This window comes from Myotis yumanensis, unplaced genomic scaffold (assembly GCF_028538775.1).
Source record: "Myotis yumanensis isolate MYYU_CA2020_CCGP unplaced genomic scaffold, mMyoYum1.0.hap1 SCAF_2, whole genome shotgun sequence".
In the NCBI taxonomy this organism is placed as follows: Eukaryota; Metazoa; Chordata; class Mammalia; order Chiroptera; family Vespertilionidae; genus Myotis; species Myotis yumanensis.
This window is the reverse complement of record NW_027223753.1, coordinates 161642588-161658568: the sequence shown is the minus strand read 5'-3', so window position 1 is coordinate 161658568 and position 15981 is coordinate 161642588. Positions and strand designations below refer to the sequence as shown.

Below are 15981 nucleotides of genomic sequence, written 5' to 3'. Positions count from 1 at the left end.
TAGAAACATCGATGAGAGAGAAACATGGATCAGCTGCCTCCTGCACATCTCCCACTGGGGATGTGCCCGCAACCCAGGTACATGCCCTTGACCGGAATCGAACCTGGGACCTTTCAGTCCGCAGGCCGACGCTCTATCCACTGAGCCAAACCGGTTTCGGCTCCAGGTGATAGTTTAATTAAAAATACTTTTATTGATTTCAGAGAGAAAGGGAGAGGGAGAGAAAGATAGAAACATCAATGATGAGAGAGTATCATCGATCAGCTCCTCCTGCACACCCCCCACTGGGGATTGAGCCCGCAACCCAGGCATGTGCCCTGACTGGAAATTGAACTGTGACCACACTGGCCAGACTCAGATAATAGTTTGTTTTTTACAGGGATCTAACAGCTATATGGCTTCACCTAGTGGCTCTCGAAGTGTAGTCCCTGGATGAGCAGCATCAGCATTACCTGGGAATTTGTTAGAAATGCAAATTCATGTGTCCACCCCAGACCTACTGAATCACATACTCTGGTAGTGCGGCCCAGCAGTCTGTGCTTTAAGTCCTCCAGGTGATCCTGATGTATGCTCAAGTGTGAGAACCACTGTTAGCGCAAAGGAAGAAAGGAAAGCTGGGGATTGGGCTCTGGGATCTGCTACTGAGAAATCTTTATTTTTTTGAAGGAGGTAGAGGAAGGCTTATGGGACTTTTCAAGTCACACTGCACAGCTATATGTATGAGAGAGAGAGAGAGAGAGAGAGAGAGAGAGAGAGAGAGAGAGAGAGAGAGAATGAATATGAATATAAAATGATGCCCCAGTACATCATTTTCTCAGGGAGATATTTTCCCCAATCACCCTACCTAAAAATGCTTCCCTTCCTCTGGGCACTCCCTACATCCCTTTCTTATTTTTCTTTGTAGCATTTATCACCTTCTAAGATGCTGTGTTATGTACTTGTCTGTCTCCCCCAGCTAGCGTGTACACTCCACAAGGGCAGCCCATTTTGCTCACTGCTGTGTGCCCTACTCAGCTCTGAAAACTGTGCCTGCCACCTAGGGATGCTCAATAAATATGTGCTTAATTAATGAGTGCCTGAATGACTGCTGAACCTGGGAGATGAGAAAATGTTGGGGTCAGACCAAAACACCTAACACCTGTGAACATCCTTCACAGGCAGTGTGGCTACAGCAGGGGAGCCTTGCCTCTCTGTTCCTGCAGACAAAGCTTGGTAGATGCCATCCTCGGGGCTATGGTTCACTGTACTGTTTGGCATTACCAAATAGGCCGTCTGGTTTCTCGTAGTTGGTTTGGGGATAATGTACTGATTGATCAACATGTTTACATGGCTGGCCAGGGTTAGGGGGCAGTCCATGGGTGCGCAACAGATTAGACTGTGATGTGATAGGGAAAGAGTTGTCTGTGAATAAGAATCAGGAGTTCTGTATTCCAGTCCTTATTCTGTCCCTAACTGGCTATATGGCATTGGGCAAATTGCTTAGCATTTCCGGGTCTCAATGTCATCTGTTGATCTTAATGATCTCCAAGGTCCCTTCCAGCTGTAATTACATTCATGTGTCACCTGATTAATGTCTGTCCTACTGGTAAGATCTGTGAACACGGGGGCTGAGTCTATAAGTATTTGCCCCCGTAATTCATGATGCTTAGCACTGTAGGCGATCAAATATTTGATGAGTGAGCATATTCTTATGGGAACCAAATGGTGATCTCAGCCTCAACAGCCTGTGCTCTACACTATTAAGTCACAGGCACATGGATGTGGTTGCAAAGACCCTGGTCTGGAAGGGATCTCCATCCACACAAGGAGAGCTGAGCTGGCTCTACCTTCCCCCTGCCCCCAAGGCAGACAGAAGATGCACAGTTCATTAAAGTGAGGGCCATGCAGTGTACAAGGGAGAGCCAGGCTGGGCAGTGGGCCATCAGCCCTGTGGTTTGAGAAAGCAGGGGCTTAGGAATAGAGACCCAACTTGAATCACAGATCTGCAAGTTTCTAGCTTTATGACTTTGCACAAGTTATTTATTTCCCTTAGTTTCAGGTGCTTCATCTGGAAATGAAGGCAGTACTGCCTGTTTCTCAGGATGGCTGTGAACATTAGAGGAGATGACGTGCATCAAGGGCCTTCCCGGCCTCTGGGATGAGGAAGGTGTGTGTAAATGGAAGCCTCTTTGTCTGGTTCTGCCTTTGCTGCCCCTTGTAAGGCTAACGATGCCTCCTTTCCCAAAGAACTAGCCCAAGTTTGTCACTAGGCCATGGCGGTGGCCTAACCTGTCTGGCTGAAGGGGAATGAAGATTGGGGAAAAAAAAGTGTTTCTCAAGATATCTTTGGGAATACCTATCTTCTCCTTTAGCTTCCAGTTTGCTTAATGAGATTTTTGAGGTTTGTCACTTGCCATGGTGCAATTTTATAAATGAAGTTTAACAACTGATTACCATTGAATGTGCTGAGATTTATCACTGATCAGACCGGGTCTGAACTCTGCCTCTCCATCATCTGCTGCCTTTGTCTCTCCTTCCACCCGGCCCTCTCCACTCCCCTGCTCCCTGGTCCACTGATTCACAGGCCTGTTCCTGCCCTGCCTCCTCCACCTCCTCCCCACCACACTCATCTACTGCATATGGCCCTCTTCATTTTGGGGAATAAATTCTGCTGCTAGGCAACTAGAAGGCAACGTTGCTGTGGTTGACGTAATTCTTATTAGTGATGGTAACCGTAGTGGTGCCGCCATCCTGCCAGACGCACGCTCAGGGCATCTGTCCCCAGCTAGACAGATCTTTCCAGGAAGCGGGACAGGGAGGTTTCTTGGTAAAAAAAAAAAATTAAGGGCCTCAGCACTCGACAGAAAGTATTTATAAATCACTGTATATCAACAGCCTGCTTTAGAATCATTTTATTAGAACACATTCGAGAAAGTGACATATGGAAAAAAGACAGCAGCAATTCTCAGTCATGCAAATGCCCGTGTTAAGGTTCTCCATTGGATTTAAATTCAAGTACAAAGACAGTCCTTTCCTGAGCCAGGTGCCAATCCAGAGCACGACCTGCACTGAGCGCGCGCTTCCCCGAGTTCAGAACACTGAACAGACCCCGTCCTCACAGTGCGACTGTGAGACACATGGAAGTGTAAACTTTCAGGATTTTCAGGACCCTTTACCCAGCCCTCCCCCATAGCCCAGCTGGGGAGAGTGAGCCCAATGTTGGGCCCTCTTAGAAATGAGGTTTAGTCTATTGAAAATAAAGCAATGGGCCTTTAAAAAATTAGAAAATGAATATATATATACATATATATGTAATGGAATCATCTTTGCCTCTTGCCTTAATGTGGGGTTTCCAGGAAACTGTTAGGGGTTGGGGCTCTCTCTTAAGTCTCAGAAGCTGAAGGACTTTTTTTTTTTTTATTCTTTAACTTTTTATTATGAAAAATTGCAAACATATACAAAAGTGGAGAGAATGGTATAATGAACGCCCACGTACCCATCCTCCAGTCTCCACAACGATCAACATGTCACCAGAGCGTTTAATTTATTTCTTCTCCTACTTCCCACCCACCTCCTGACAGGGTGATCTGGACGCAGCGGGAGGTCGGGAGGGAGGTCTCTGAACCAGAGACCCTGGGAGTGAGTGAGGTTAGGAAGAAACTAGAAAATCTTGACACAACCGGGGTAGGCTGAAGCAGATAGATTTGCTGGGGGATGTTTGCCAATGTTTGGGGACAGCTAGAGTAAACCCTCTTCTTCTCTATCATAAACCACCCCTCTTCCTCCTCCCTCTTTCTCATGAGGTGGGGGAGGCAGGCTAGATTAGAAAGATGGCATTTTCCAGATTGGGGGCTACTGACAATAGACACGGTCAAGCTGGAGAAAAACTCCAGAGACAAGTACCTTCCTCTATTGACCTTGTCCATTGACACCGTAGACCTCTAGGGCAGCGAGGGCCTGGGGTTCCTGGGGTTCAGACTGGGAGCTGGGGGAAGTATCTTGGGTCATGAGGCCTCTCATAGTTCCCTACTGTCCCACCATTTTAGACTTTGGAGAGAAGATTGGCAACCTTGAATTGCACCCAGTAGAGAAGCAGGGAGCCCTGAGGGGTGAGCCCACGGCCCAGGGGGTAGATTTTTCTTGGAACATGTTGCCCTCTGGGCAGAGGCTGCAGCCCACACCAGCCCTGCCAGAGCAGTCTCAAGAGAGGTGGGTGATGGGAGTCCAGGTGGGAGGTCTCAACGGCGGCACGGCACCCCGGAGAGCTGCAGGGACAAGTCCCAGGCTGCGCGCTAAACGTAAGTGGAGAAAGGATCTCCAGGTCCCAGGTGCCACCGAGGAGCCAGGTTGCCATCCTGTTAAGAAAAGGGCCGGGGCTCTGTGATTTGCATATGACTTTCCAAAAATTTGCATGAGATCACGAAGCCCTTCATAGAAAACGGAGTTACATCATCAGTGCAACCTACTGTACTTCTAGCGACCCAGTGCACAGAGTGCAATGTGGCAAATACACAATGGTTTTAGAAGAGGTGAAGGAGCGAGCAGTGCTTGGGAGGGCGTTCCTTGGGCTGACCATTCAGACGAGACCAGGCAGGCCCAGGACACAGATGAGGATCGCTGAGTGGCCACTTTTGCCAGCCAGTTTGATTAGGGTTCAAATCCACACACTGTTCCTCTCATTAGTCCCCTGTAGGACAATCCTGCCGTGGCTTCCCAGTGTCCTAGACCCGTGGTCGGCAAACTGCGGCTCGCGAGCCACATGCGGCTCTTTGGCCCCTTGAGTGTAGCTCTTCCTAAGCCTTAGGAGTACCCTAATTAAGTTAATAACAATGTACCTACCTATATAGTTTAAGTTTAGAAAATTTGGCTCTCAAAGGAAATTTCAATCATTGTACTGTTGATATTTGGCTCTATTGACTAATGAGTTTGCCGACCACTGTCCTAGACCCATAAGCAGTAGAGCCAGGAATAATATACATAGAGATGCATTAAATATGAAGTCCTAGTGGCAACGATCATTAGTGTTTATTATGCCTTTTTGCTTTGTTTTTTTGTTTCAACCCTTTTAGGGTCCCTACACCCTACCAAATCTTGCCATGACATTCAACTGGGGGAAAGAAACTTAGAACAGCATACCCATCTATGCAGTAGATCTTTAGCAGTAATGGGTCTGCGACATGTGGCAATCTGTAACTTTTCCAGGGCATGGGGTTGGTTGGGCCAGCTGAGGGAATGGGTGCCTGAGTGAGAGAGTGAGAGCACCTGGGCCATGATGCAAACCCAGCTTCTACGGTCCAGGCTGGTTACACCACCTCTACTGGGCCATCTGAAGTAACGGATCTTTGTTTCTCTAAGAACAGTGGTCCCTCCAAGAAAGTCAACTTCTAGTGGGATTGGGGGAGTGACATATTCGAAACAGCAGTGGCTGTTGGCCAAGAGAAAAGGTCAAGATACATTAAAGAGTTTGATCTCACAGCTGACTGTGGCTCAGCTGGTGATGTCAAAGGCTCCTCATACTAGCCTTATACAAATGAGAGCAGCAGTTTCAAAGCCTTAGTAAGAACTCCAGCAAAAACTGCTCGTTAAGGGAGAGAAAACACTTCAACATCGGGTTCAAATGGTGGTCACCCTGAGTTGTGGGGAAGACAGGGGGTACTGAGGACTTAGAATGGAGATGAGATTCTGAGGAAAGTACATGCATTTGTAATTCCTAGTGAAGGTAGTGGTGGCCGCCAAGCTCACAGTTACCAGGGAAGAGGGGTCTGTTAAATTTCACATCCTATCACATTCCCTGGGATTAGGTGGGGGGTGGCATCAGCTGTCCCGATTAGCTAGTCCCCTAAATCTTAATTCACCGTCATTTCCAGTTTAGTGTATATATGTGCTACAAGATCTGTAGAATTTATTTTAGTGGCAGAATTCAATAGTTTTAGAAATACTCAGTTTGACATTCTTTATACAGTTGTTGAAATTCTGAAAGGGAGAACAGTTCTTAAAAATATTTTTATTAAGATCTAATTTATGTCATTATTTTTATTATTCTTACTATTATCAGCTCATGCTTGTTGAGGGCTTAGCATGTGTCATGCAAAGTACCGTGTGTTTGGCGTGCATCATTTCACATAATTTGCAGCACAGCTGACGGGGTGGGTAATACCATTACCCCCATTTTGCAGACTGAAGCATGAGAGGTCCTGCCCAGGATCATACAACTGGAAGTGGAGGGGGGTGAGGTGGGTATCGAGATGGGCTTGATCCAGAGCTATCCTTACCCACAGTGCCATGCTGCCTCTTGTAAAGGAGACTCCATCTGCTAGATGAGATATGTATGTTGTGTGCTTGTGGATTCCAAGTGTCTCGGGAAGTACCCTTCGCATATTTTGAGGATCCATCTTAACCTCAAGGACCTGGCTACACGTGGTGTGAGTCACTTTATTATATATATTCATTAGATTTTGCATAAAAAATTGTATCCCTCTTAAACCTCAAGTTGTGATTGTCTCCGTGCACCTGCAAATCTGTCTGATGATGGTTTGATACATGAGACACGTAAGAAATAAGTGCATGTAGGCAAACCGAACACTTGTCCTCTAAGACCCTGGGAAAATATAGACACTTTTACATGGGGAGCCATTATTTTACACAGCCCAGCTGGTACCCTGAAAGAGCAACTCGCACCAATGCATAGGTAAATGACAGTCATTCACAATCTCATGCACAAAATCTGGCCTGAGGAAAGGGCTAGTGAGAAAAGTTTAAGTGGAAGTGTAAAAAAAAAGTCATTAATTATTCTTAAACACTAATGATTTCTATTATTTAGAAAATAACTCAGCTTGAAATTCACATATCATCCATATCCAATCACCCTCTATCTTTGGCATTCTGATTCAGTAGGCCAAGGTAGGGCTTGGAATTAGCTTTTTGAAGAATTTCCCAGTAATTCTAACTTCCCTGATTTGGAATCCTAAGCACAGAGGCCTTTTCTATGTCCCAACCATTCCATCACTGGGAAACCGAAGCTTTGCAGCATTTCCACTGCATTTACACATCTGCCAGCACACACTACCCAACAGCTCTTGGCTTTGGCATTTTCCACGAAGAGCAAGAATCAGTGAGACCCACTTTGATAGAACAGTGGCTTTGATTAACCAGCTCTTCCAGCATTCTTTTTTTTTTGGAGGGGAGGGGCCTGTGTTGAGATTTCCCATCTCCCACTATTCAGGCTCAGACCCCTTCATATAACTGCTTTACATATTTATTTAATATACTGTAGGTCTCATTCTAATACTAGACACTCATAATAGGAGTTTTCTGAGCTACAGAGAGATGTCTGCCATCCCTGGGTGCACAAGAGACATCACTGGACATCAGTGAAATAAAAATAGCCACCAATGGGGAACATATTTATTATATTATAGATTTATACTGTTTCTTGTTCCACAAAGAGTTTAAGGCAACTATTTTGCAATATGTTTTAAGTGCATCTTCAGTTGACTATATGTTCTGGATATTTCTATCTGATGGATTAGGGAACCACTGAGGCAGGGATATGCCTGAAGGACCACTCCAGTGGCTGAGACATAGTAAGCGGCCTCCTCTACACTCTTGGCTTGTGCTAGGCACAGAAGGCAGTGAGCGACTGCTACATGCAACAACACATGGAACATAGGATGTTCTCGGTATTTTAATTCAGGCATGTTTCCTTCAGTGGACCAGGAAGGGGGAAATGACAGGACCGACACCAGGTGGGCCAATATGTCACTTTGTGTGTTTCTGCCTGAATCATGTCATTGTTGTCTGTAGTGGACTTGGCCAGCAGAAGGCAGTGTGCATAGTGGATGTCTAGGAAAGACCTTGGTTCTAATCACAGAGCTGCCACTTCCTGGTTGTGTGACCCTGGGCAAGTTATTTCACCTCTCTGAGTGACGTTTCTGCAAGATGAGGATAATGACACTTACCTCAATGAACTGTTGTGAGGATCAGTGAGAGACTGTGCATGAAATGCCAGGCTCAGATGAGGAGTTTGGTAGGAAAGGCAGGAGGCAGCTGTCATTATCAGTGGGTGATGCCGGGGCCATTTCCCTGCAGGCAGCCTTTGCGCTTTCCTCGGCCTGCCAGGGGCCGCAGGGACTCTGAGGGAAAGGTCTGTGTCTCCGGGTAGGGTAGATGGGTGGTGGGCAGGGCCCTTGGTGGGGACTTACGTGCTGGTGGTGTTCCTCCACCGCGATTTTCAAACTAGAGCCCAGACTGGAAATTGTCCTGGATGCAGCCATCAGCATCAAAAACTGAGCCACAGAATAGGAAAAATATTGAATTGTGCATATGGAGAAGACATGAAAACCCTGTGCTGTCCTTTCATTTTAGCTCTTTTTCAAGGGTTAATTTTGTGATTTTGTTTGCTCTTTCATGCTGTCTACTCTGCCTGAGGGGCCTCCTTTTGGCTTCTAGATGCATGTTTGCTGCTCGCACCGAGCCCAGGGCTCCTCATCCTGAATTTTGAGGAGGTTCCTGGCTGGGCAGCTCAGTGAGGAGCAGGGAGGCCTCGAGGGTGCAGTTACCTCCGCGATGCTCCCTCCCGAGGGACAGGCTGGGTGGTCCCCGTTCCAGCACAGCACCCCGAGAAAGAGGAAGAATCAATATCCCTGTTTTTCCTCTTCCCATTTCTCCCTCTGCGCAGGGAACCCTCCTTCCGAGGGAACTATGAAACTAGACAGTGTGGAAGAAACATCCTTGAAAATACTTGTTTCATGTACAATTGTTCTGTTTCAAGTTCAGAAAGATTAAACACTGCCTTATTATCAAGGCTTCTTACCAGAAACATTCCCTCTGCCCTTAGACTGGGGTGGGGGTGGGGGGAGGAGGAGGATGTGAGAGGTGGGGAGGGATGGGTCTTGACCTAACGTGATGATGCAGCTCCTATTGGAAACCTTCCTGCCCATGCAGCACCCACCCCTTTCCTTCATGAAGGCTCTCTGTGCCTCCTCTCCCGGGTCCTCGTGCCCCCACACTGAGTCACTCTGGACCCCCCTCTCTCTGGAACCACAAGGCATTACAACCAAACTTGAAGCAGGTCTGCTTTCTCTCTCTCCCAATGCACCTGTCTTCATGAAATCTCATCATGAACTTGAAAGAATATTTCAAGCTCTCCTCATCTCCTTACCATGTGCCAAACTTGCCTTCTTGCTCCTTTCACTGACCAAGGCTCCTGACCTTCACAAACAAAGTTGCCAGTTCTGCAGCTCACAGCCTTGGCCCAGCCTGCACGTCAGTCCCAGTCACCCTCTGGTCACTCTGTCTCATCTTGAGATACCGAGAAGCTGATTACGTGCTCCCTCCTAGGCACCTGCTTATCCCCTGTCCTTGGACGACACATAGGATGGACCTCAGCAATAATATACTAATTGTGTCCCTTCTTATTCTTTAAAAATAACATCTATTGGGTTTTTTTAAAAAATAAAAGTAACTTTCTTACCTGAGAGAATTTGGAAAAAGCCACCATTCAGAAATAACCACTATTTATATTTTGGTTTATTTCCTTCATATATACATATATGCATTCACATATGTATATACATATACACGTGTACAGGGTGGGGCAAAAGTAGGTTTTCAGTTGTAAGTACACAAAACACAGAGTTTATTCTGGTATTATTATTTATTATTGTTTACCATAAGAATAACTGTAAGCCTACTTTTACCCCTCCCTGTGTATACATATAAGCGCGCGTGCACACACACACACACATACACATTTCTCATTTATGTTTAACAGAAATATTAGTCTTTAATATTAGAGGGAAAAGGAAGACCTTTCCCAAGCAGGTGGGAAGGAAAAGCACCTGCAGGCTGGGACTCAGGGAGGCCCTCCACCTGTGAGAGTCACAGCCGTGAGCTTCCGGAGCACATGACTCACTGGTTTATTATGCCACGGGCCTGATGGTCAGGGAAAATATCCAAACCATCCCTGCCTCCCAGGCCACGTGAATGACTACTTCTTAGAGCATGTATGGGAAATACATCTAGAGACACATGCAAATCCATAAATGTACACAGACAGAAGTTATACACACAACACGTATCGTTCAAACAGGAATTTTCTGAGCACTGTCTGTGAATGCCTAACGCTACCTCAGTGCACTGTAGACAACACAAGGTATCACACACGAGCCTTGTCTTCATGGGTGTTGGGATTCAGTTGCTGAGACAAAAGCTAAGCCATGTACACCAGCAAACTGGCAGGAGGTGCTGTCTCATAAAGTGCTGAGCGAAGGGGCCCCAGAAGTCACTCTAGTGGCAAAGACACGTCCAACAACGTAAGAAACGTAGCTCTCAGGACAGAGAAATAATTTGGGGACAGGATGCAGTCTGGTTGGTAGACAAAGGCGATTATAATTTGAAGTGTCATTATATTTTAGTGGAGATAACCGCACATAAGGACCAGAAAACTCAAGTTAGAAGACAGGTTTGCAGACAGCGAAGGACCCAGAGAGGGGCAGACCTGGGGCGGGGCCTGTGTGTCGGAGGCCCTAGGCTTGCAGCCTGTTACGGGGTTTGGGAGGCACACTTCTCCTCTTGAAGCGCCAGGAACAGACTTTATTAGTGTATGCAAATCTAAAGCCAGGCCGAGGAACGTGCAGTCACGGCGAGATCCACTGGATCCACTTCAGGAAAAGGATCGAGAAGGAAGGAAAACCAAGATGGCTCAGAGGCAGAGCTGGGGGTGAGGGTTCAGAAAAGGAGCAGCTCTGGGAGGTGGCAGACGAGAGTTCAGCCTCCGTTCTGCTGAGCAGAGTGCAGGGAGCCACCCAAGTGCAGCGACGCCATTGGCAGCTGGAAATGTGGTGCCAGCTCCAGGGGGAAAGATAAGGGCTAGAAACACAGATCTTCATGCTCATGGTTAGGAGTGTAATCTTATGCCAAGCAATGTGGCAAATACAAAGTAAAATATATTACGTAGGCCCTGGGCATTAAAAATCAATACAGTTGACTCTGGAACAACACTATGTGGGTCCACTTATACACAAATTTTAAAAAATAAATACGTAAGTGCTGTAAATGTATTTTCTCTTCCTTATGAGCTTCTTTTTTAAAAATATATTTGATTGATTTCTTACAGAGAAGAAGGGAGAGGGATAGAGAGTTAGAAACATCGATGAGAGAGAAACATTGGTCAGCTGCCTCCTGCACACTCCCTACTGGGGATGTGCCCGCCACCAAGGTACATGCCCTTGACTGGAATCGAACCTGGGACCCTTGAGTCCACAGGCCAATGATCTATCCATTGAGCCAAACCAGTTAAGACCCTTATGAGCTTCTTAATAACATTTCTTTTCTCTGATATACTTTAGTGTAAGAATACAGTATATAACACACAAAATATGTGTTAATCTACAGGTTATGTTATTGGTAAGGCTTCTAGTCAACAGTAGGCTATTAGTTAAGTTTTGGGGGAGTTAAAGTTATACATGGATTTTTTTGTGTGTGCAAGGGGTCAACACTCCAACCCTCTTGTTGTTCATGGGTCAAATGTATTTGATTTTGGGGGCAATATTGGTAGCTCAGAGGTGGTGGTAGGAGGGTGATGTGGGTAAATAGTGAACATTTCAAAGAAGGAGATGTGAGTCAGGCATCATGGAGGGTGGGCCTGATATGATTTGGCAAAGTGAGTGGGCATTTCAGCAGATGGAAGCAGCGGGAGCAAAGTGTGACATGGGTGGGGGCACTGGAACCCCACAGCTGTTATGTGCCAGATGCTTACACAGACAGTGAAGACATAAGCATTATCAGACCAAGACATGATCATCAGGGGGCTCACAGTATAACATGGGAGAAAGACATACAGGCAGCCAATGACGTGGATAAGTGCAATTAGGTTGAAACATAAATAGCCAATATTTGACCATTTTTGATGCATAAAATTGGCAGTTTCTTATGGTTCAATCTAAGGTAGGTGCATTACAGTGTGTATAACAGATAAGCGTCTCTAAAGGATCATGTGTAGGAGGGAAAACTGTATAACTGTGTTTGGAAATGGGCCTGTGCTTTATCCTAAGGAAATGTGCTATTGAAGGCTTTTAACAGACAAGTGAGATGTTGAAAGAAATGTTATAGAAAGATGAATCTGGTGTTAGTAGAAAAGATAAAAAGCATGGGAAAATCCCAGAAAGCAGAGGGGGCATATAGGAGGCTACTGAAAGGATTTAAACAAAGGGTAAGCAATACCTGATGCCTGGGGGCTGGGAGTGGGGAGGGCAGGAATTCTGAGAGCTTCATTCTCAGGACTCCAACAGACTGGCTACCCGGAAATAAGCCGAAAAGAAATCCACAGATAAAGCCTGTGTATCTGGGAACATCATGCTGTTCTGCCCCCAAAAGGGAAGTCAAACCATGTTACTGGTTTGAGAGAAAAAGGAAATAATTTTCTGATGCTGAGACTGAGGAAAAGCCGAACGTCAAATTGGAAACATACAGGCAACCAATTACAATAACTGCACCAGCAGTAACGTGCTCCTGGCGTCGCCAGCTGGCCTTATATCTGCTTGCTGGTTTCCTGGTTGCTCAGTAGAACTCAGCATTTGCAAGGGTAGGAACTGGCCTGCTCTGTCTCACTGCTGCTTCTCCGTCCTGGAGCAGCGGCTGGCAAACAGGTGCTCCACACACGTGGGAGCGAATGAGTAAATATGGAACTGCCACCAGGAGTGAAACCCCTTCCTGGATATACTCTGGGCATTTTGTCATGGAATTAAAGCAACATATTGTTGAAGGTTGGTGTGGATCTGGAGGAAGAAGAGTCAGGGGTAGAAGCTCAATTGCAGATCTCGCTGGGAGCAGGAAGTAACATATGTGTCAGACGGCAGAGGAAAAGGAGTTGTTTGACAACAGGAGAAAGAGGAGGCACTGAACTGATATACTGGAGGCGGGTAGAAAGGATGAGACTCAGAGTATTGTGGTTAGGTTAACCTTAGACTCAACCTGAGTCTAGAGAAAGAATGAGAGGATAAAAGAACAGCGATTCATCCAGATGAAGATAAAAGTAATTCCATAACCAACATGCTTTAAAAAACTCACTCCAGTGTTTCTTGGATGCTAATCGGTAAAGTCTAAATTCCTTTAAGCAATGTCCAAGGTCTGCCATGATCTGACACAACCAATCATCCCAGTTTTATTTCCCACAGCTCACCTCACAAACCCTGAACTTCAACCAGGCGTATCTACTCTGCAGGGTCCAAACTGTCCTATATTCTCCTTTCTCCCTTCCCTGTCCCAACACAAATGCTGCCTGGTCAAGTTCTACCCACTTAGTAAAGTCCAATGCTGAAACTCCTCTGAACTTATCAAACCAGGAGTTTGATTTTCTTAATTATACTCAGTCTCAACTTGTAGATCTCTCTCTTACCCATAATGCGCTGTGTTTATTTGTTCCTCATTTATTCATTTAACCAGTATTTCCCAAGTGCCTCCTCTGGATCAGTACTTAGATTCGGTGATGCAGTGGGGATATAAAACAAACCTAGAGTCTTATGCAGAAGGTAGTCGCATAACCATGCGAATGCTTACACAGATGGTCCTAGGTAGTGCTGTGAGAGATACGACTTAGGGAGGAGAGTGACAGGACAGGCTGAGATCAGGAGAAGAGAGGGCAAAGGGGTGGACTGTCACATGGGGGGTGGGGTGGGGCGGGGGGAGGAGAAAGAATTTCCAGGTTGAGAAAACAGTCTCTTTGCCAAGGCCCTGGGCTGGGAAGGGACCTGAGCAAGGTCAGGAGGTTGCCAGGCAGGAAACAAAAGGAAGAGTGGCCTCAGTGAGGCTAGAGGAGTGGGCCAAGGCCAAGATTGTGTGGCCTTTATACGTCTTGTTGAGGATTTGGATATTCATCCTAAGAGCAAAGGGGTGCTACTGAAGGGCTTGACACCACAGAGTGATGGGAGAGCTTGCATTTCAAAGATCACATCGGCTGCAGAGGGGAGAAGAGATGAGAGGGAGATAAGAGGGACTCTCTGGACCAGTTAGGAAGCTTCTTCCATAGGTCACGTGTAATAGGACAGTGGCTGGAGGGGAGTGGGCTATACAGGCGCCCCATCAATGCGGAGGGAGGGCAGTATCAGTCTGTGGAGTCAATCCCTGTCTTCGTAGGCCTGAGATCTGTTTGTCAGAGAGCCCAGCTCCAAGTCCAATGTATTCATCATCTTTTTTTCCAACACATTTCATTGCTTTGGCTGTATTACCTGTCACGTAATATATAAAATACAACAGACAGATACATTTCAAAGAAGCAACTAGTTTGTACTCTTTCATTAGAACAGAGGCAGACTTAGGACTGACGGAAGTCTGCACTGTATACACAGTCTCCACAGTGGTGTACTATTCTGTGGAGACATAAATGGTGAGTTGTGTTTTAAAACACTAAATATAAGGACTGTCTCATATGTTACATCATAGGCGTCTCTAGTTTACAAATGTATTGCTCTTAAATGTTAAATTATACGTTTATTGAGACAATACAAAGGGAGTAAAAAGACTAGCCACAGAATGAGAGCAGTTATTTCCCACATATAGAACCAACCAAGGACTAATGTCTGGAATATATGAAAAACCCCTAAAATCACCAAGAAAGAAAGCCCCAAAGAAAACTTGCTAGAAACAGGGGCACAGACTTGAACAGGGACAAAGGAGAAAATCCTGAGGCCCAATAAGGACATGAAAAGGTGTCCAACCTCATTAGTAATTCAGGAAATGCAAATGCAAACCATAACCCGGTATTACTACATACCCACCAGACCTGCAAGAAAGCTGATGTCGGGCAATTTCAAGTAGAAGCAGGAATATAAAGCCACGGAAAGCTTCCCATGTACTGGCAGGAGTGTAAATTTGGTACCAGCATTAAAACAAAGCTTACATCATCCATAAAGTTGAAGATATATATAAACATACCCTACCACCTAGAAATTTTTTTTCACCTAGCAGTTTCACTCCTAGCAGTACACTCAAGTACATGTGCATATATATATGAATATTCATAGCAGCACTGTTCACTAGCTCCAAACATCCCATGTATAGAATGGACAAGTCCATTGTGGCATGTTTATACAATGGAATACTATACAGAAATGAAAACGAATGAACAGCTCTATACATCAGCATGGATGAAGTCTATAAAAGTAAGTGTTGAGAGACAGAAATAAGACACACACACAAAAACATACAGTATGATTCTAGTCATGTGAAATTTAAAAACAGCGATAGTGAAACTATCTTGTTTAGGAACACATACATAGGAGGTCAAATTATAAAGAAAAGTAAGGGTGTTATTATGAATGTCAGGAGAATAGTTGCCTCTGGGGAGAAGGACCAGGTTGTGATAGGGAGGGGCACACAGAAGCTTCTGGAAAGCTGGCAATGTCTGGCTTTCGTCACCTGCGTGGTTATTACATGCATGTCCACTTTACAATTATCCATGCACCTGTTCAGTAGTTTTTATGCATTTTCAACATATATATGTTACATTAAAAATTTTAAGCTTTAATGTAAACCATCATATTAAAGATATTTATCATCAGGAGTGCATTTTATTCATAAAAATGAGAGTATAAATAACAGTTAGTTAACCAGATGAGCCCATAACTCTCAGTAGGTAATAGTATAGATTAAATACTATACATTTCAATAAAAATAATATAATATAATATTACCAGTTAAACAAAACATAGAAGAGCAATAATAAAGATTATTTTTAAAGAATCTGATATCAGATTGGAGAAGATAAAAATGTTAATGATACACTAGATTGCAAGACTGTAGGACACAGGCACTCACACAGCTGGAAGGAGTATAAATTACTCCAACATGTAGAAGGTGACTTGACAATGTCTATTAAAATTTAACATGCATATTCTCTTGATGCACTAATTCTACTTCTAGGAAGTTATCCTATTAATATACTCACAATTCGAAAGTGTGAGACACTATACCTGTATAAGGATTATAGCTTTGTTTGTAATGGCA

General features: G+C 45.1%; 1 protein-coding gene across 26 annotated transcripts in view; it reads right to left on the bottom strand.

Moving 5' to 3' along the window:
- KALRN (kalirin RhoGEF kinase) overlaps window positions 1–15981 on the bottom strand; it is a 635703-nt gene that overhangs the window by 168612 nt on the left and 451110 nt on the right. For 11 of the 26 annotated variants that reach the window (XM_070406353.1, XM_070406356.1, XM_070406366.1 and 8 more), the window contains exon 34: window positions 8181–8264. The exons of 9 other annotated variants lie outside the window; for them this stretch is intronic. In XM_070406353.1, coding sequence (XP_070262454.1) covers window positions 8181–8264 — 84 coding nt within the window. Of the gene's footprint in view, window positions 1–2876; window positions 4335–8180; window positions 8265–15981 lie in introns of those variants that run through there. 6 more of the 26 variants (XM_070406375.1, XM_070406377.1, XM_070406379.1 and 3 more) reach the window with 1 other exon arrangement.